This window comes from Triticum urartu, chromosome 7 (assembly GCF_003073215.2).
Source record: "Triticum urartu cultivar G1812 chromosome 7, Tu2.1, whole genome shotgun sequence".
Lineage (NCBI taxonomy): Eukaryota > Viridiplantae > Streptophyta > Magnoliopsida > Poales > Poaceae > Triticum > Triticum urartu.
In genome coordinates, this window is record NC_053028.1 from 89685114 (window position 1) to 89706455 (window position 21342).

At 49.3% G+C, this 21342-nt stretch overlaps 2 protein-coding genes across 3 annotated transcripts; both read right to left on the minus strand.

Moving 5' to 3' along the window:
- Positions 1 to 498: 498 nt before the first annotated feature.
- Positions 499 to 6662, minus strand: LOC125522065 (chloroplast envelope quinone oxidoreductase homolog). 2 transcript variants are annotated; one of them, XM_048687136.1, is made up of 4 exons: positions 6390 to 6662; positions 2168 to 2315; positions 1520 to 1611; positions 499 to 1377 (listed from the first exon to the last, which is right to left on the minus strand). In XM_048687136.1, exons 1-4 carry the CDS (start codon positions 6468 to 6470, stop codon positions 682 to 684), a joined length of 1017 nt encoding a protein of 338 aa, XP_048543093.1. In that variant the 5' UTR covers positions 6471 to 6662; the 3' UTR covers positions 499 to 681. The 2 variants fall into 2 exon arrangements, with proteins under 2 accessions (XP_048543093.1, XP_048543095.1); XM_048687138.1 differs by having other exon boundaries at positions 2168 to 2309; positions 6390 to 6661.
- A 3109-nt stretch (positions 6663 to 9771) lies between these two features.
- LOC125520808 (histone H3.2) lies at positions 9772 to 10480 on the minus strand. The gene has a single exon (XM_048685835.1). It carries the CDS (start codon positions 10372 to 10374, stop codon positions 9964 to 9966), a length of 411 nt encoding a protein of 136 aa, XP_048541792.1. The 5' UTR covers positions 10375 to 10480; the 3' UTR covers positions 9772 to 9963.
- Positions 10481 to 21342: the final 10862 nt, after the last annotated feature.

Below are 21342 nucleotides of genomic sequence, written 5' to 3' on the forward strand. Positions count from 1 at the left end.
TGACATTTTGAAATATATTTTTCGATGGCAGGAGCATATGCTCCCATGTACCAAAATGTATTTCCGGTTGTAGATTAAACTAAAGCATGAGTTGAGAGTTGAAATGTGCACTTCTCTCCTTGTTTTTTTAGTAGTTTGGATTGTTTGCCACATGTGTCACATGGTTCTCTTCTTGTTTTTCATAGTAGTATTTTAGCATTCTTGGTTTCAACTAGTAGTTTGTCCCCGCAAAAAAAAAACTAGTGATAGTTTGGCTATTTCTCATAAACAAACGTACAAATGCGAATCAACCTGTGGTTGAGTTGGTTAGGTGAATAGTGGTATTCCCAATCCATCAGGGTTCAAATCCTAGTGCTCGCATTATTCCTGGATTTATTTCAGGATTTCCGACGATACGCTTTCAGTGGGAGGAGACGTTCCCGTCGACGACGAGGCGCCTACGGTGACTTCGTAAATCTCAAAATGATATGCCGGCTCAGTCTCTCGGAGGTGCTCATAAGGGTAGAATGTGCGTGTGTGCGTTCATAGGGATGAGTGTATGCGCGTGTATATGAGCGCTTGTGTCTGTACTAATGCTAAAAAAAAACGTACAAATGAGTAGTCTGTATAATTCCATCCTATGTATTCCTCCTCTCCACTGTCTGCATGCAAGTCCGTTGGCAATAATAGCATTGACGACGATCAGCTCTCCATCTCAACGACAATCTTGCCAGTGGCATGGCCATCGATACTGCTCTGCCACGCCTTGCCTGCGTCACTCAACGGGAACCTCGAGTCGATCACCGTCTTCAGCTTGCCTTCCTCGAGCAACCCGACCAAGAACTCCAGGTCTGCCTTGTTGAGGGACAGGAGAAGCTGGGGCACGAGGCGCTTCTTGGAGAATGTCACCCTGTGCAGCACATATGTGAGGATGGCTGACAAGTTCGGGGTGATATCTATCACTCTCCCGGCGTCACTCAGCAACAGCTGGAAAGACGACCAGCTGACACCGACGGTGCAGTGAACCACGCCATCGTACTTCCGGCCGGAGGGGCTCCGCAGGGTCGCTCCCTCTGGGGTCCTGTAGTCCATCACCTCGTCCGCGCCCAAGCTCTTCACAAGATCCATGTTGCGGGCGCCGCAGGTGGCGGTGACATGAAGGTTCGCCAGCTTTGCAAGCTGCACCGCGTACAGGCCTACGCCACCAGAGGCAGCGGTGATCAACACATTCAGAGGCTTGCCGGTGCCGTCAAACTTGGCCCCAATGGACCTCAGCGCCTGGAGCGCAGTGCCTGCAGCAATGGGAAGGCCAGCACCCTCAGCTGCAGAAACCTTAGCTGGCCTTTTGACAGTCAGGTTCGCGGGTGCTACCGCGTACTCTGCAAGTCCACCTCCATTCTGTAATAGCGAAAACATTGTCACATTAATGAGCTTACGGCGATATTTTTTTAAATGAAAAGGATTGTTCTTAAACCTTCTTCTTTCTAAGCGTGAAGATGAAAAACATGGAAAGACGTTGTCATGAGTGAAGTTCACTTACAAGAGAGTTCAACTTGGCGACAACTTGATCACCCGCTGTGAGACCATTCACTCCAGGACCAACATCAACAATTACTCCTGCGATATCAGTCACTGCAGGAAAAGGAGCAGTAGAGATGCAGCTATTACCACATTGTTCGATGAACCGAGTAACATGCGTGCGCACACACATGTGTTATCTTTATCACAAGGAAACGGTAAGAAACACTCTAGATAGTAGTTGAAGTGAAGAACCAAATAACATAGTAAGGCCCTGCTTGAAACGCGGGATATGGAAAATACAGGAATAGGAAAGAAAATCACGTGCAAAAGATAAGAATTGAAAACATAGGAAAAACTGCACGTATGCTATTTGGAATGGAGGAATTGGGACATCACAGGAATCCTAATAGCACAGTCAAACACAGCCTTAAGCCCGACCTGTCACTGAATCTTGCCCACAACTACCATGTACGTGTAACCCCGCAAAAAAAACCTACCATGTACGTGTAGCCAAAGAACATCCTGCAATCACCCTTTCTCCACCACACGTTCTTTCTTACCCCAACCTCATCTTCTCCATGCACGGTTCCTTCTTTTCTCTCTCTGCTAGCTTTTCGTTCAAAATGGCTAGCATCCACACAGTGACACTATGACTCAGGATAGTTACCTGGAATAAAAGGCAGTCTACGAGGCAGCAGAGGCCGCAGGTCCCCTTTCTGTATCTTCCAGTCAAGTGGATTCACGGTTGCAGCTTGTAGTTTCAACAGGACCTCATTCTTCTTTGCTGAAGGGACGGGGACTTCTACATGCTGCAGCTTAGAGAGATTTCAGAATCACATGGTTATAAGTTTTACTGGTTTATCTTCATGAAAGAAAGAAATCTTGATGTTTACTGTTTTTCTTTCTTTTCAAAAAACAAATTCCTTTGACTTGTTTGTTAAGCGGCAAAAGTGTCAAGATGTCAGGCAAATCTCTCTACGCTAAAATAGGGTTCTTGTGAAAAGAATCTTTGTCAACCGATTGACTCACAATCAGTGCTCACACAACTGACTTGCTACGATAAAGGATTTCCCCCCGCTTTATATATAAAGCACCACAACCAGCATACAACGGGCCATACAACAAAGCAAAAGAAAAAGAGTAGAACGGTAAAGATACAAGACACCGGAAGGACCACTAAGTCGGCAAACCCGATCCTGACTACGACACGACTAGGACAGGGCGGAACCCGCGGTCGGAGGAGGCCACGCATCCTTAACTCCGCCGAGGCCAACCAACGTCGAACCACAAGCCGTCTCTACCTCCGAAGAAGGCCTCTGCCCCCTCACCCCGGACCGTAGGGCGCGACACCGTCGGCGGGTAAAGCCGCTCACCCGAGCGGAAGGCCAGGCCAACAGGATGACGGGGAGAGAACTGCAATCACGGCCACCTCACCTCGCACCGCCACAACCCATACTTCGTCACCGCCGCAACCCGAATCAACGTCGACCGAAAGCAGCCAAGCAGGAACACCACTGGGGAAGACAACCCTCCACCTGCGAAGCCTCGACCACCCATCCGCCGACCAAAGGTGGCACCTTCAAGAAGGACAACGACGCCAGAGCGCCATCACCACCCAACCGGGGAGTTTGGGCTTTCGCCCAGGTCGCGGAGGAAGAGGGTGGAGGACAGACCTCGATGCCGCCCCAACAGGAGACGCCGGAGCGCCGGCGGCACCGTGGACGCAGCCGCGGACCAAGGGTTTCCCCCGGTCCAAACCCACCAACCCTCCATCCCCAACCAGCCACGAGCACCAGGCACACGGATGCCCGCCTCGCAGACCGGCGAGGCAAGAAGAAGTGCAGGGGAGGAGGTCGTCGCCATCAAATCCGCTCCAAGGGGCCAACGGGGAGACCCCGGAGCCAGCTCCGTGCCCGCCGCCAGCCCGCCGCCCATGCAGCCAGACATGGCGGCCTTCCGCATCAGCCCCGGCCACCCACCGTAGGGGAGCCGGTGCGCCACTCGGCAGCGGCAGCCGCCACAGATCCGGCGCGGCACGAGCAGGAGCCCCCGCCCGCACCCGCGCAAGCACCGCCACCACAGGGCCCTCCGCACAGCCGCCAAGCGTCAGTCCCGCCGCCCCCCGCTCGCCGTCGCGCCCTCTGCCAGCGCTGCGCCACTACCTGTCCTCGCCGGCCCGTGCCAGCCCTCAACAAAGCAGGGGAAGAAACTCCCCGCCGCCGCCGAAGCAAAAGGGTGTCGCCCCTCCGCGCAGGCCTGCGGCGGCGAGGGCAGGGAGGGGGGGAGGGGCCGGAGGTTGGCGGCTAGGGTTTCCCCTCCGCGTCGCTCGCGGGAGCGACCGGAACTGACTTGCTCATCTCAATATTTGGATTTAGAGGTGCTGACTTAGGCGTCAGAAGTTGAGGCCATAAGAACTGTCTCCAATGCTTTTCCAAGCATCTAACTCAGGCATGATCCCTCTTATCTTCTCTTTTCACATGAGAAGTAAGAGTATAAAATAGTTCTTAGCCGTTGATCTCATTAATTAATGGATTGATTAACTCTTATCTTCTTACCTCACATGTAAAAAAAGAAAGTAAGAAGGACCATGTTAAAATTTGTTAAGTTTTAAATAATAAATTTCTGACTGGCTCACAAATCAGCACTCACCGAATATTTTGAGGATCCAGGAGTACTGAGTCATGATCACAATACAAAAACTACTACTCTCTACGTCCAAAAATAAATATCTCAACTTTGTTAGTACAAAGTTGTACTAAACTTAAAATACTTATTTTAGACTAAGGGGTATTATTCAGTGCTTTTTCCGAGCACCCAACACCAGGTATGCGCAACCTATTTAACTAATTTCACTGTAACATCTTAACTAGTCCTAAAGCCGAGGATGCAAGAGAAAGAGAGAATATATCTGAGTTAATTACATACAAGTATCATAATTGGGACAGTGCTAGTGGAGTGGTACCACTTTCCGTAATTTTTGCAAGTCAGTTTCAAGTCTAAGGCGCGCGGCTACAGATCGATCTAAACTGCATGTAAACACGTATTGACAGTGAAACTGGCCGGTGGGGCCTGTCTGCCAGGGGCCCGTGTGGCATGTCATTTTGCAGGAAACCCCCTTGCTTTATACTTAATCACACAAATGTCCCTCATGTGCCGAAAAAGACAAAAACAACACGGCCGTGCCAGGATTCAAACTCGAGACAAACCGAATGAAACGCGCGAGCTAACAAGTAAGCCAACAGGCATGATTGCAAAATGGAAGCCAACGTATACTAAAATAATAGAAGCCTGTATTTAGATATAGGCATGTCGCTATTAGCATAAACCAACAAGCTAGACAAGCTAGACTTGTACCGTCGACCTTTCAAAGTCAACATTTTGGTGTTCAGATCAATCTTTCTGTCCACATGATTAATCTTTGACAAAGTGCTGCTCTTCCGTTCTGTTACATATTATAAGAATACAGTGCAATTTTCAATACTAACATGGCATTGTTCTTCTTTTGATTGCTAATATGTCGTCCATACCACCATGGAGGCCTCGGCGTTCTCAACACGGTCAAATTCGCGCGCGCCCTTCATCTATGTTGGTTATGGTTTAAATGGATGGAGCCGTCCAAGATGCGGTTTGACATGGACAACCCTTGCGATGAAGAGGACCGTGATTTCTTTTATGCCTCCACTACTATCACTGTTGGGAACGGGTCCAAGAACTCTTTTTGGGAGGCGCCTTCGGTGCATGGCAGGAAGCCTATTGATGTTGCGCCTCTCATCCACGAGGCTTCCACAAGAAAAAACTGGAAAGTAAGAGACGCTCTCAAGGAAGGATTCTGGATCAACAAAATCAAGATGACCGCCAACTTTTCTAAGACACGCATTTGTCAATTTGTTGAACTTTGGCTTCTAATCTCATATTTCCCTCTCGAGGAGCAAGCAGAGGATGAGATTACTTGGAAGCACGCCAGGAATGGTCAATACTCGTCCGCAACGGCTTACTCCGTGCAATTTCTAGGAAAGGTCCACTCTCCTATGGATCACACGGTTTGGAAGGCCTCAACACCACCCAAGGTGAAATTCTTCGCTTGACTCGCCATAAGATCAAATCTGGACAGCCGATAAGTTGGCCCGTCATGGATGGCCAAATTGTCATCTCTGCCCCCTACGCAAAAGAGAACAAGAATATGGGCTTCACCTTTTCGTCAAATGTCGATTCACCCAGCAACTATGGAATTTGATCAATGAGTGGCTACATTTAGAAGATCTGACACAACTACTTGGCACCTCGAGGACTCCATAAAGAAATAGTGGGCAAATGGATCAAGCAAGAGCACCCCTGACCGGAAAGTCATGGCCTCCCTCACCATGCTAATGGGATGGACCATTTGGAACGAACGGAACGCACGGGTCTTTCGACAAAAGAGTATGCCTCCAACAATTTTGCTCAACAACATCAAGAGTGAAGCCATCTTTTGGGTAACCGCCGGGCGAAGAAATTGGGCAACATCATACCGGGAGAGTAACACTTTTTTTTTGTTTTTCAGTTACCAAGTGTAATTCAAACTCTATTCTCCCTTAATAAATATATGAGGCAAAACTTTTGCCTTGGTTTAAAAAAAAGAATTCTCCACCAAGGGAGAGGCCTAGGAAACAACTAACATAGACTCTACTAGGAGTACTAGCTAATCAAATAGGCAGTGAATCAGCCATATCATCCTTAGCACCAACCTCGATCGCCAACCAGAATACAAAGCAAACTCACAAGCTTCCTTAGCACCAACCTCGATCGCCAACCAGAATACAAAGCAAACTCACAAGCTTCGGCCCTCTTCCCCCGCTATCCCAAATAAAATGAACACGTACAGAACTGCGGGTCCGGTAACTCTTAATTACCTTGAGGCTGGCGGCGCCTCGGCCGCAGGCGTCATAAAGCACGGCCCGCATCTTCGCCGGCGTCGTCGTTGGGGTGGTCATGGCCAAAGAAGATGGCCAAGAAGCCTCGTGAGGGCTGTTTGTGTGTGCTTTAGCTGATACGGTGGGTTGTTGGTCGGCTCTCTATATGAATTTTGATTTTGCTAACCACATGTCCCGTGCAGTCGTTGGTTGGCTCTCTAGTTCTTATAATGGGGTGCATGTACGGCTTGTGTGTAGATTCCTCGCGTCCGCGTGTGTGTATATAGATCTATATATACACACGCGGACTCGAGGAAGTCTGGGTCTTAACTTTGGAAAATGTTTTACGTTAGCGCGCCGGTCAAACGCTGGGCTGGTTGCACCGCTCGATCGCTCGCGCAGCCCTCGCTGCTAAGCTACTTGCGCGCCACGTGACCGCTCAACCTTATCCTTTTCCATCGCTGTTGACAGCTCAACCTCTCTCCTTTCGCGAGACGCTTCTCTTCCACGGATATGGTTAAAAAGTCTGAACGTTTGACTACAAAGCATTAAACAATTTATTATGTGATCAGTTTACCAATTTCAGGAACAGGTGACGCAAAGGAAATGATTGCACGCGTACTGTCCTTGCCGGATCAGGAGAAGGTCGTACGTATCACGATGCTCTGGGTATGGTGGGATACTAGGAGCAAATGCAACGCTGGGGAACCAAGGAGAAATGCTACTTCGGTTGTTGAAACTTGAAAGGGTGAGATCTAATGTTGAGTATTTCAAACTGTTTTTTGGGAGGGGCAATCAGCGAAAGAACAGTACTGAAAAATGGCAACCTCCCAGCCATGGTCCATGGGGCTCTCAAGATTAATGTGGATGGAAGTATGAACCAGGAGAATGGGCACGGAGGATGGGGATTTGTCATCCGAGATGATCAAGGGGATCCAGTGAAATCTGCTGCTGGGTACATGAATGCAGTGCTTGATCCTCTCACTGCCGAAGCAACAGCGTGTCTCAAAAGCCTTCAAGCTGCGCAGGATTGGGGAATTGCAAAAGTTGAGGTGGAGACTGAGTCCATCATGCTGGTCCAAGCTCTGAACTCCAGTGAACATGATCCAGCGGCTAATGGAGTACTTTTTAGGGAGACCAAATCTTTTGCTAGTCTAAACTTTAAAAGTGAATTCGGGTTTTTACCCCCTATATTAGCATTTTTTACACTAATTATCCTATTTAGCGAGGTTTCATCCGTTTTACCCCATTTAGCTTATGCCACGATTTACCCTGTTTAACATTTTGCGAGTGTTTTGAACGGCAGTGGTCCCAATTGTCAGGTGCAGCTACATCGACGGTTTTTGCCCGCATAGTTTCTTTTTCTGCTGAACCGGTCCTCGCAGCTTCTCTCAACCGGGCCGGCCCGATGGAGGTCGCTTGCGTCGCATCCAACGCACAACGCCTGAGTCGGCTGCATGCCACACTCACCCCCAATTGATTGCATCGCCCGTCTAGGCTTCTAACTGCACGAACCTAGGATTAGGGATTGCGAGGCAGCGGTGGCGGCAACGGCACCGGCGGCGCGATTTCATATCTCCTCGAACAGCTTTGTATGACCGCAACATCAAGGCAAAAAATGACCCAGTGGAATCCGACTCCATCAAGCTCGCCGATGTCGGTGTGGGCGCATCCATGTACGTGACCCCATTAGGTTGTGCTCAATTGCTCTCCTACTTTAGCGACATAGCAGGGACCTCATCAGGCTGTGCTCAGTTGATGGCGGGTCTACGGCGACCGCTAGTCCAACAAATCAGTGAGGTTGGTGAACAAACAAGCCCTCTCAGTCGTACCCCATTTCACATGATTTTGACCATCTCTATCATAGCAATTTGTGTCTCTCAAATTTTCCCGACTCATGCATTGGTTGGTGAGGCGTTTGATTCGGACAGAATTAAGATGCTTATTAAAAGATTATACATGTCACCCTTGGTACATTAATTTAAAGTTTTGTCAACATTTTGAATATTGTCGAAATTCTTTTACTTCTTGGTTCGCGGCAGAATTGTGCGTGTGATTCAAAGGAGGGCGAGCGATGTGTGCCACGAATATTGAAGGCCAGAGTGGTGCGGCCCGACTTACACGCTGTGCGCTGGACGTGAGCGACCTGCACTAGTGTGATCATATTGGGCCAGCCCGATCGGGAGAAGCCGCGAGGACCGGTTGTCAGCCAGATCTCAAGGACAATAAAGGTAATTTTGGGTTGTACAGATAGGGGTTAGTATAATTCAAAATGATCAAAATAATCGACGAATTTGGCAAACTCCATCATGTATGGCACCTGCTCAACTACTTGCAGGACTTATGCAGCATTGGTGCTCGCCGGATGCTAACCGGCCTTCCTCGTGGAGCGTCCCCTAACAGCAATGATCTGGATGAGTATGGCATGGTTGTCTACTACAATAAACTGCTGAACTACAGCTTGGCCCAAGATAGGAAGCCACTGCCGGAGGCGTCCATCGTGTGTGTAAACAAAAATTTTGTTATGCTCAAGCTGTTCAGGCATCGAGAAGCTCATGGCAAGCTCTCTCGGATGTCGGATCCCTTGTGACATCCACTTTCTACATGAGTTTGTTTGGTTCATAGCCGTATCTGAAATTACAAGTGTCAAGTACTACTAAAAACTGGTTGGGTGATGATTTCAGGGCTGAAGTATGGGACCAAGGCTTGCTGCAGATACGGTGACGGGGTTTCAGGGCTGAAATGTGGGGCCAATCTCGAATGGATGTTCTGAAAAGATCACACTCCAATACAGTAATGGATGTTCTGTAGATACAGTACCACCGAGATTGTGAACAGCAACCTTGCAAGTGCGACAGCCTGCGGCAACCACAAGAATTAGTGAGCTAGGACAGAATCCATGTCATTGCCACCGAGGCATGTGCAGTGATGAGTGACTCCTACTCATCGCATTTCAACCTTTTCAAACTTTGCCAGTCGTAGCACATAGGCTGATTACAACAAGTTTAGTCAGGCACAGCGTCGATCAAACCAAATTATCAACCCTGTCAATGAATCCTCGTAAGCAACACACACAACAATATGGAATATGACCTTGAAGTAAGTTCAGGTCGAATTTTGTTTAGTTTTGCTTGTAATGGAACACCTGACATGCCCTTGTTTGGTCGAATGGATGGTACTGAAAAGATCAAAGTCAAAATGTACACACAAAAAAACTATTGCAATCTCTGCAGCTAGTGTCTGACGCGCAAGAGCAATCTGAAAGCAGCAAGCACGGCCAGCAAAACTCCAGCCCAGAAATCAGTCCTAGGTCGAGATCACTCACCAAATGTAAACATCCAATCAAAGAAAATACTATGGGCAATCAACGTGAACTCCGAAATTAAAATGAATTGCATCACCTCCATTGCAATTTTCGAGCCGGTAATCAACATCACGAGACTGACAGGACGGAACAAATCCTAATAACAACTCGAAGCACGACTAGACTAGACTAACAGAGCAGAACAAATCCCTCGGCGGGGTCAACCAAGAAGGAAAACCGGCGGCAGGCGTGACGCGGAGGCAGAGAGGCCTAGGCGCGCTCCCCACGGATGCGGCGGGCGAGCTGGATGTCCTTGGGCATGATGGTGACGCGCTTGGCGTGGATGGCGCAGAGGTTGGTGTCCTCGAACAGGCCCACCAGGTACGCCTCGGCGGCCTCCTGGAGCGCCGACACGGCGGAGCTCTGGAACCGGAGGTCCGTCTTGAAGTCCTGCGCGATCTCCCGCACCAGGCGCTGGAAGGGGAGCTTGCGGATGAGCAGCTCCGTGCTCTTCTGGTACTTGCGGATCTCGCGCAGCGCGACGGTGCCCGGGCGGAACCGGTGCGGCTTCTTCACGCCGCCAGTGGCCGGCGCCGACTTGCGCGCCGCCTTGGTGGCCAGCTGCTTCCGCGGCGCCTTGCCGCCCGTCGACTTGCGCGCCGTCTGCTTCGTGCGGGCCATCGGTGCCGCGCGTGGGTCGCCGGGGGACTGCGGTGGCGGATTCTTGGGAGGGTGGGAGAGGGGCGGCGGTGTGGCTGGCTGAGTTGTGAGGGTTCGTGGGGAACGGCGGGGAGTTTAAGTAGCAGGGGTCGGAATTTGGGGATGGCGCGCGCGGGTGGGAGATTTGGAGCGGAAATTTTTGGGTTTGGGAGGGATGAAGGCGCTACGAAGGGAGGGGCGCGCGGGGCTGGGTGAGACGTTGGATCAGGGGTGGATGGACGATGCAGATGCGATTGTGCGGGTTGGCCACGGATCGTGATCCGTGGCAGTACTAGCATTTTGGCTTCCCTAGCACTGTATGTTGCTGATTCGCAACTGAATTTCACTCATGTTCTGTACCATCTTGTATGTGCCCCGATGAAGAAAACCAGTTACTGAAAATCGCTTGTGTAGGAGTTGTTATTACAAAATTGATCAATGGAGTGCTAATGGTTGTTGGTGCATTATTGTTTTCAGCATTTAATCTTACGCATCTCCAACGCGGACCCTCAAACCTCCTGCGCCCGTCCGGACCGAGCGGTCCTGTATTTGTCCTCGGACTAGTCTAGGTGTCCGTTTTCCCGCCACGTAGGACTCTGACACCCTCGGCCCCCAACCCCCCAAAACTGAGGCGGAGCCCGTGCATTTGGAGCTGGCCGCATTGTTTCCGCGGCAAAACTGTAACGCCCGGGTAGTTAAGCTACATTAACCACACATGAATGGTGCCTTGTCATCATGATTAATTTTGTAAACTTCATCCTGATCCAAACCGAACTCGAATTCATATTCAAATGCAAGTCAAATTATTAAATTTTCAAATAATAAAAGAAAAATGTAGGTTGGGTTGAGAATATTCCCTAACTATTTCTCATAAATTACCCAACACTTTATGAATTAATAAAATGACCCTAACCTTTTAAAACAGATTTAACAACGATTAAATTTATAGTTTCAATTTAGATAAATATCCAACCTTTTCAAAATAAGTTGTAACTTTGTGTACTGCTTTAGAATGTTGCCTAGTAATTTTTTCCTAAGTGGCACATTTGACAAAGTTTGTTTGGTAGCTAAAATAAATAAAAAACCATAGAAGAAAATGCAAAAGAAAAATTAGAAAGAGGAAGAGAGCCCCCTTTTCCTCACTGGGCCTTGGCCCAGCTGGCCGAAACCAGTCCAGCGGCCCACCCGGTACCCCTGCATAACCCCCCACGCACCACTAACCCTAGCCCGATCCACAACCACCCCCACTCTCCCTCGTTCCTCCTCGCGTCGCCACCCACGAAGCACACACACACGCATACACACGGGGAAGGGGCGCCCCTGTTCGCTCCCCTCCTCTCGGAGCGCCCGCGCCCGAGGACAGTCGCTGCCCGCCGACGCCGAGCGCCGCCCTCTGGCCTCCTCCTCGCAGCTTTCTTCCTCTCGAGTCTCCACGACCTCCTCCTCGCCGGAACGCCGCGAGCTCGGAGCCGCTTGACCCCGATGCCGCCACCTTCCCCGAACGACGCCGCCCCGTGTTGGACTCCCTCCTCCGGCCGCCGCACGCCGCCACCAACTCAGGCCACCCCGAGCCTCCGGAGCACACTGCCTTGTCCCCTACACCCGCAGTGAGCCCCGATCTCCTTCTCTGTCGCACGCCCGAACCCGCTCTTCCCAACGCCGCGCCCGTGGTTGCCGTGGACCGCGCGCCCCGTGCCCGCGCGCCCATAGCCGCGCCGGCCCCGGATGTTCCCTGCTGCGCTGCTGCTGCCGTCGAACTCCACCCGGCCGTGCCCTCCTGCACCGCTGCCGCCCACTGCCTGCCTACAGAGCCGCCCGCTCCCGTGCCCTCGCCGCTCCTGCCGCGAGCCCACGAGCCGCCCCCCTGCTCCGCCTCCGTCGCCCGCGCCGGCGCCAGGCCGCGCCCACCCCGCGGCCGCTCTCCCCGCCTCTCGCCGCACACCCGCGCGCCCTCCCGCGACCGGCCTCGGCCTCGGCTCGCCGCTGCAGGGCGCAGCTCTAGCCGATCGGCCTCTCCGCCGCCGCGCCCGGGGTCAGCCTCCGACCGGGCAGCCCCATGCCCGCGCCAGCCCCCTGGTTAAAAAAACAATAACTAAAATTAAAGAAATAACATTAATTAATTAAGGGATTAATTAACCTAATTAATGTATCTTAATTAGCCGATTAACATGTGACTAGCTTGATGTGTCAATGACAGCAGGGCCCCACCATTAATTAGACTGACTTAAACAGTTTATTAAAACACATGTGGCATTAACATGCGGGACCCGCACGCACTATTCACTTTGTTGACCAGTCTTCGTTGACTGGGTCAACTAGGCCATCCGACCCCACCTGTCAGCCCCTGGTACACCGCTGGGTGCACTGCACCGGGTGCACCCAGCCCTTTTTCGAATTAGTTAATAAAAGCAATTTTAGAATATGTTTAAAACTTTGAAAAATCATAGCAATTAAATCGTAGCTCAGATGGAAAAACTTTGAACATGAAAGTTGCTCAGAATGACGAGACGAATCCGGATACGCAACCCGTTCGTCCGCCACACATCCCTAGCATAGCGAACACGCAACTTTCCCCCTCCGGTTTGTCCGTCCGAAAAACACGAAACACCGGGAATCCTTTCCCGGATGTTTCCCCCCTTTCCCGGTATCACCTAGTACCGCGTTAGGGCACACCTAGCACCGCGTATTGCTATGTTATGCCTTGTGTTGCTTTGATTGGCTTTGTTATTTATTGTGTTCCCCCTTCGTTACTTCTTTCCGGTAGACCCCGACACTGCTGGCGACCCCCAGTTCGACTACGGTGTTGACGACCCCTCTCTCTTGCCAGAGCAACCAGGCAAGCCCCCCCTTTGATCACCAGATATCGCCTACTCTTCTCTATACTGCTTGCATTAGATTAGTGTAGCACGTTACTGCTTTCAGTTAATCCTATACTGCTGCATAGCCTGTCCTTGCTACTACTGTTGTTTACCTTTACCTGCTATCCTACCGCTTAGTATAGGATGCTAGTGTTCCATCAGTGGCCCTACACTCTTGTCCGTCTGCCATGCTATACTACTGGGCCGTGATCACTTCGGGTGGTGATCACGGGCATATACTATATACTTACACTGTTACATTACCGGTGATACTGTTTGGAGATGGGGGCTGAAGGGGCAGGTGGCTCCATCCAGGTAGTGGCGGGCCTGAGTTCCTGACGGCCCCTGACTGTTACTTTGAGGTGGAGCGACAGGGCAGGTTGAGACCACCTAGGAGAGAGGTGGGCCTGGCCATGGTCGGCGTTCGCAGTTACTTCAAAATAACACGCTTAACGAGATCTGGATATTTGATCTGAGTCTGGCTACTGGCCTATACGCACTAACCATCTACGCGGGGACAGTTATGGGCACTCGACGTCGTGGTATCAGCTGAAGCCTTCGTGACGTCAGCGACTGAGCGGCGCGCGCTAGATTGGACTGAAACGCCTGCTAGGCTAGGTCTGCTTCCGGCCGCCCTCGCAACGTGCAGGTGTGCAATGGGCGATGGGCCCAGACCCCTGCGCCATAGGATTTAGACCGGCGTGCTGACCTCTCTGTTGTGCCTAGGTAGGGCTGCGACGTGTTGATCTTCCGAGGCCGGACATGACCCAGAAAAGTGTGTCCAGACAAAGGGGATCGAGCGTGTTGGGAAATGTGGTGCACCCCTGCAGGGAAGTTAATCTATTCGAATAGCTGTGATCTTCGGTAACAGGACGACTTGGAGTTGTACCTTGACCTTATGACAACTAGAACCGGATACTAAATAAAACACACCCTTCCAAGTGCTAGATATAACCGGTGATCGCTCTCTCACAGGGCGATGAGGGGAGAATCATCGGTTAGGATTATGCTACACGATGCTACTTGGTGAACTTACCTTCTACTCTCTTCTCCTGCTGCAAGATGGAGGTTACCAGAAGCGTAGTCTTCGACAGGACTAGCTATCCCCCTCTTATTCCGGCATTCTGCAGTTCAGTCCACATATGATAGCCTTATTCCATTTGATACCAATGCATACATTTGTAGTGTAGCTCCTTGCTTGCGAGTACTTTGGATGAGTACTCATGGTTGCCTTGCTCCCTCTTCTTCCCCTTTTTTATACCCGATTGCTGCGACCAGACATTGGAGCCCAGGAGCCAGACGCCATCGTCGACGACGACTACTACTACTTGGGAGGTGCCTACTACTACGTGCAGCCCGCTGACGACGACCAGGAGTAGTTTAGGAGGATCCCAGGCAGGAGGCACGCGCCTCTTTCGATCTGTATCCCAGTTTGTGCTAGCCTTCTTAAGGCAAACTTGTTTAACTTATGTCTGTACTCAGATATTGTTGCTTCCGCTGACTCGTCTATGATCGAGCTCTTGTATTCGAGCCCTCGAGGCCCCTGGCTTCTAATATGATGCTTGTATGACTTATTTTATTTGTAGAGTTGTGTTGTGATATCTTCCCGTGAGTCCCTGATCTTGATCGTACACGTTTGCGTGTATGATTAGTGTACGATTAAATCGGGGGCGTAACAAGTTGGTATCAGAGACGACTGCCTGTAGGAATCCCCCTTCCAAACTCCTTGGCCGAAGTTGAGTCTAGTCATTGCAAAACTTTTAACTAACATGGCTGTGCGGCTTACGGGCCCACGTCGCCATTTGGGTGGTATTAGGATCGTTTATTCCTCGTCTATACTCTGGGACTCTGATCTCTCTTCTATTCGGGTTAAATGATTTTACTAAATCTGACTCTAGGTTCTCGTAACTACTTCTCCCGGAGAGCCCCTTATCACAAATGACCGCCTACTACACAAGAAGATTTTGAGGATACTCTTCGATCATTCTCGAGACCCTTGTGCCCTTTGCCTTTTCAATTCCCTTTTACCAATATATCCATATGGATAACGACATACACTTGTTGTTCATACAATTACTCTGAATTTCACCTGTTATTACAAGATGCATCGAATTGCTCTCCGACTCTTAAGAATCCCTTGTACCACTGCCTTGTAGTTCCTTGCCGCAGAAATACCCATACGGATAATTCCTCGCACTTATCAAGTATCCACTCATTCCCAGTTGTTCTTGTGTTCCACAAAAGACTTTGAAATACTATTTGATCTTTCGAAAATCCTCAACAGCCTGTTGTTCTGGGAATTCTTGCATACTTGCATTCCGGTTAATTCCAGTGGTCTAGCAATTTACCTTAAAAACCTTTGTGATTGTCATTCTGATCCTTTTGATTCAACATGTGTGTGAATGCACACAATCATCAGTTGTTCCCTGGAATTTATCCTTCCGATTCAGACGTCATTCCGGACATGAGCTGGATCTCGACCAATCAAATTGCCATTGATTGTACCCCTAAGGCTATTCAGCTTATCCATCGCTAATCAGAGCATTGCTTCTGATCCCTTGTCTTGGAATTCATAATTCTTTTGTGTTTGAGCTTTGAGTTAGTCAGTTGTTTCTATAATCCGATGCACTTGCATTCCTTCTTCCTTTGATAGAGTACCGATACTCACATCAGCTCCATTGTAGACTACCAGACCTCTTGTTGGGTTATTATCCGACAGTGTCCTTCATATTCAAATAACCTTGTGAGCCTTTCCACGGGTATATAAAGCCTTTGGTAAATTATATCCTCTGCTTTCTCAACCAGGCTCTGTTTTCGAGCTGGTGGTATTTACTATTGGAGCTTGTGGTATATGTTTCCATGATACCCTGATGGGTTGACCCTATGCTTTACCCAAACTGTATGAACCCGAAAGTTTTCGCGAGTCATACTCTTATGTTGCTTCGCCAAATAAAAAAATTTCAACACTACAACTTTTTCGAAAATGAGAAGTCAATGAAAGGTTATGCATTGCAGAAGTGGGAGTCGACCTTGAACCTTTGTGTTCATGCCCACGGACACGATGTGGAACTTATGATGAAAGCTTCTTGCAAGAATATTTAATCATTTGAATAATACTTCCGGTGTCTTTGAATTGGATCCCTTGCAACTATGGTTTCGGCCATATTGATATTCCTTGATTCCTTTTCTCGGACAAGTTAAAGTACTTGTCTTTTGCAGATCAATACACTTGTCAACCCTCTATTTTGCTCTACCTCCTAGTATTACCCTATGGTATCTTGACAAAATCATCGAACCATGTTGCTTATTATGAGCCTTCATCGAGTATTATTCCTCACCGATTCCAATGTTTCCTGGTTCCGAGTTGTTAGTCACTCGAGGACACCGATAACTAAATCGGGTCCGCACCACGATTAAACAACTCTTAGTAATCTCCTTTACTCACGAGTTTGTACTCGAGCATGTCAATCCTAGCCTGATCGGCTATCACCTTGTGCTAAATTTTAAACTGTGCCACCTAGTCCTTATTCCCAAAGCACAACTTCCGACGATGACCTAAGCTTACGTCAATCTTCCTTGTCATATCATCTCGCCTTAAACAGCAAGCTTGATTTCGAGTTTGTGTCATACCCGTGGTTCCAATAACCTTATGCTTCATCATTCCTTTGACTTGATGTCATCGCCAATCGATTAAATCTTCATGAAATCTCTCGACACATGTGTCGTGATCATCATCAGCATTCTGAGGTCTTCCAAGATATCTATTGAATTGTTGATGAGAAATACCATCCTTTGCCCTCGATGATTTTTGTTATCATCGACCACTTTATTGCCTTCCGTTCAACACAAACTTGTCCGTGTTTTGTGTTATACTTTGAGTTCCTTGCTATCCAGCAATTGTTCTTCTTTACCTTGGAGTAATACCATCTTTTATGTCAGGAATGTCGTGAGAATTTCACCACCTCTTATGAATTATTGATGTAGGTGATGCTTCTCACCATCACCATTCTTTTCATGGCCCCCGTGTTCCAACCGGAATACCGACAAATGGACTGTGATGTGAAAAATTCAAAACTTCTAGCAACTCTATTGCTTGGAAGTGAATGGTCGATAGTTTCATTCTACTTCTTTTGTTCATTTAGTCACCATTTTAACATTGATCGTGCGACCCAGCCCATATTTCGGGTGCACCTATCAATCAATGTTCAATTTTGTATGCTTTCCTTGAGCACACCATTATATCATTTGATCTGACAAATGTTATCTCCATGTTCACATGATTGTGGAAACCCATCTTTTGGAAATCTGGAGGAATGGTCGCTGAGCCATCAGCCACCTCCTCACCCTCTCCTTGGCTTAATGATGAACTCTTGTTTCAGAACTCGCTTCCATAGTATATTTCCCGAGAATCTTACAATGTCGTCTCATCAATTGTGTTGCACCTTTTCTTCTCAGGCATCCTTAGTCTGAGGTATCCTGACACCAATCAGATCTGAACCTCGGTCAGATATGATGGTTGGGACATATTTCCAAGAGTTATAACATTGGTCCTTATATATCGGTAAGGTGATGTCATGCCTATCACACCTGGCCGCAGGACTGTTGTTATAGTTTCCTGTTTAGCAAGGTTAACCATTCTTCCATGTGGAAATTGTAAGGCTTATTCTATAAGTTGTTCCTGATGAATCCTTTGTGTATCCATGTCCGACCTTTGCTTGAAGACCATGTTAATGATATCTAGAAGCATGTCTGTGGTACTCCAATTTTCAGCAAGGAACATTTGAAACCCAATGCTAAATGTTTCTTGCTCAATTATCCAAACACCGTTGTATGGGTAATGTCATGAAATTTATCTCCCTTTACCTAAAGGTTTTCTACATTATATCATGTCATGGATATCATGCTCTGCTTGTCCTTGGGAAGGATATACCATTGAAATATGTGTTTAAACACATTTTCCTTTCCATTGTTCTGTTTAAAACTGATGATCACCTTTTCCTTTCCATTGTTTTGTTTAACCTTATTGGTGATCTATATGATCTAAGCAGTAATATTCTTCTGCATATGTAAACAGCATGGTGTACAACTCGGTCAATAATACCCTGTTACTATTGTTGATGACATTTCGATAGCCACCGATGGACGAGAACCTTGCCTATTGGCCCGCCTCGTTCAACAAGCGGGAAAATGGTTCTCTTCGTCCCTCGCCCTTGGTATCGATGTTGTTGCCGACATAACTGACAGGCTATCCTCTGACACTCCTTGCTATCGTGACCGTGCAAGATATCGGCCCCCTTCCTATTTTCAACCACATGGTGGGCCCATAACCCACAGTTCCATAGGATTGAAACCTGACTCTCCTATACACCCCCTGTTCTTAAGGTTGTTCCTCGCACCTGGCCTCGTATGTAATTCACGAGCCACCTTCCGTGTGATCCTCAATTTTGGTATTAAACACAATACTTATTTCCGTTGCTTTGAACCCCTTTCACACTCTGTTTCAGGCAACGAACGATTGCCTGCCCGCTTGAAACCTTTCATGGTACCTTCTTACTTGCTCTCGATATCTTCTTAAGTTCAATTCGAGAGCTACTTTCCAACACCTTCCCCGATGTTATCGACCAGATAGTCGACCTTGCAGAGGTCTATTCTCCCGGAATGCCCACCCTTTATTCTTTTGTAAGTACGGTGAAATTCCGAAGAAAGATGATGACTTCATCATGGTGACCTGAAGCAGACAAATGAAGACGTCAATGTAATTGATCGACCTTGTTGAGAATAGCAACCAAGACCGATAAGATTCGTTAGAATTTCGTAACCAGATCTTTCCCCCTTGCTACACCTCTTAAATCTTGGGACGAGATTTCTTGTAGTGGAGGAGAATTGTAACGCCCGGGTAGTTAAGCTATAGTAACCACACATGAATGGTGCCTTGTCATCATGATTAATTTTGTAAACTTCATCTTGATCCAAACCGAACTCGAATTCATATTCAAATGCAAGTCAAATTATTAAATTTTCAAATAATAAAAGAAAAATGTAGGCTGGGTTGAGAATATTCCCTAACTATTTCTCATAAATTACCCAACACTTTATGAATTAATAAAATGACCCTAACCTTTTAAAACAGATTTAACAACGATTAAATTTATAGTTTCAATTTAGATAAATATCCAACCTTTTCAAAATAAGTTGTAACTTTGTGTACTGCTTTAGAATGTTGCCTGGTAATTTTGTGCTAAGTGGCACATTTGACAAAGTTTATTTGGTAGCTAAAATAAATAGAAAACCATAGAAGAAAATGCAAAAGAAAAATTAGAAAGAGGAAGAGAGCCCCCTTTTCCTCACTGAGCCTTGGCCCAGCTGGCCGAAACCAGTCCAGCGGCCCACCCGCTACCCCTGCATAACCCCCCACGCACCACTAACCCTAGCCCGATCCACAACCACCCCCACTCTCCCTCGTTCCTCCCCGCGCCGTCACCCACGAAGCACACACACACACGCATACGCACGGGGGAGGGGCGCCCCTGTTCGCTCCCCTCCTCTCGGAGCGCCCGCGCCCGAGGACAGTCGCTGCCCGCCGACGCCGAGCGCCGCCCTCTGGCCTCCTCCTTGCAGCTTTCTTCCTCTCGCGCCTCCACGACCTCCTCCCCGCCGGAAACGCCGCGAGCTCGGAGCCGCTTGACCCCGATGCCGCCACCTTCCCCGAACGACGCCGCCCCGTGCTGGACTCCCTCCTCCGGCCGCCGCATGCCGCCACCAACTCAGGCCGCCCCGAGCCTCCGGAGCACACTGCCTTGTCCCCTACACCCGCAGTGAGCCCCGATCTCCTCCTCTGTCGCATGCCCGAACCCGCTCTTCCCAACGCCGCGCCCGTGGTGCCATGGACCGCGTGCCCCGTGCCCGCGCGCCCACAGCCACGCCGGCCCCGGACGTTCCCTGTTGCGCTACTGCTGCCGTCGAACTCCGCTCGGCCGTGCCCTCCTGCACCGTTGCCGCCCACCGCCTGCCTATAGAGCCGCCCGCTCCCGTGCCCTCGCCGCTCCTGTCGCGAGCCCGCGAGCCGCCCCCCTGCTCTGCCTCCGCCGCCCGCGCCGGCGCCAGGCCACGCCCACCCCGCGGCCGCTCTCCCCGCCGCTCGCCGCACACCCGCGCGCCCTCCTGCGACCGGCCTCGGCCTCGGCTCGCCGCTGCAGGGCGCAGCTCCAGCCGGTCGGCCTCTCCACGGCCGCGCCCGGGGTCAGCCTCCAACCGGGCAGCCCCATGCCCGCGCCCAGCCCCCTGGTTAAAAAAACAATAACTAAAATTAAAGAAATAACATTAATTAATTAAGGGATTAATTAACCTAATTAATGTATCTTAATTAGCCGATTAACATGTGACTAGCTTGATGTGTCAATGACAGCAGGGCCCCACCATTAATTAGACTGACTTAAACAGTTTATTAAAACACATGTGGCATTAACATGCGGGACCCGCACGCACTATTCACTTTGTTGACCAGTCTTCGTTGACTGGGTCAACTAGGCCATCCGACCCCACCTGTCAGCCCCTGGTACACCGCTGGGTGCACTGCACCGGGTGCACCCAGCCCTTTTTCGAATTAGTTAATAAAAGCAATTTTAGAATATGTTTAAAACTTTGAAAAATCATAGCAATTAAATCGTAGCTCAGATGGAAAAACTTTGAACATGAAAGTTGCTCAGAATGACGAGACGAATCCGGATACGCAACCCGTTCGTCCGCCACACATCCCTAGCATAGCGAACACGCAACTTTCCCCCTCCGGTTTGTCCGTCCGAAAAACACGAAACACCGGGAATCCTTTCCCGGATGTTTCCCCCCTTTCCCGGTATCACCTAGTACCGCGTTAGGGCACACCTAGCACCGCGTATTGCTATGTTATGCCTTGTGTTGCTTTGATTGCTTTGTTATTTATTGTGTTCCCCCTTCGTTACTTCTTTCCGGTAGACCCCGACACTGCTGGCGACCCCCAGTTCGACTACGGTGTTGACGACCCCTCTCTCTTGCCAGAGCAACCAGGCAAGCCCCCCCTTTGATCACCAGATATCGCCTACTCTTCTCTATACTG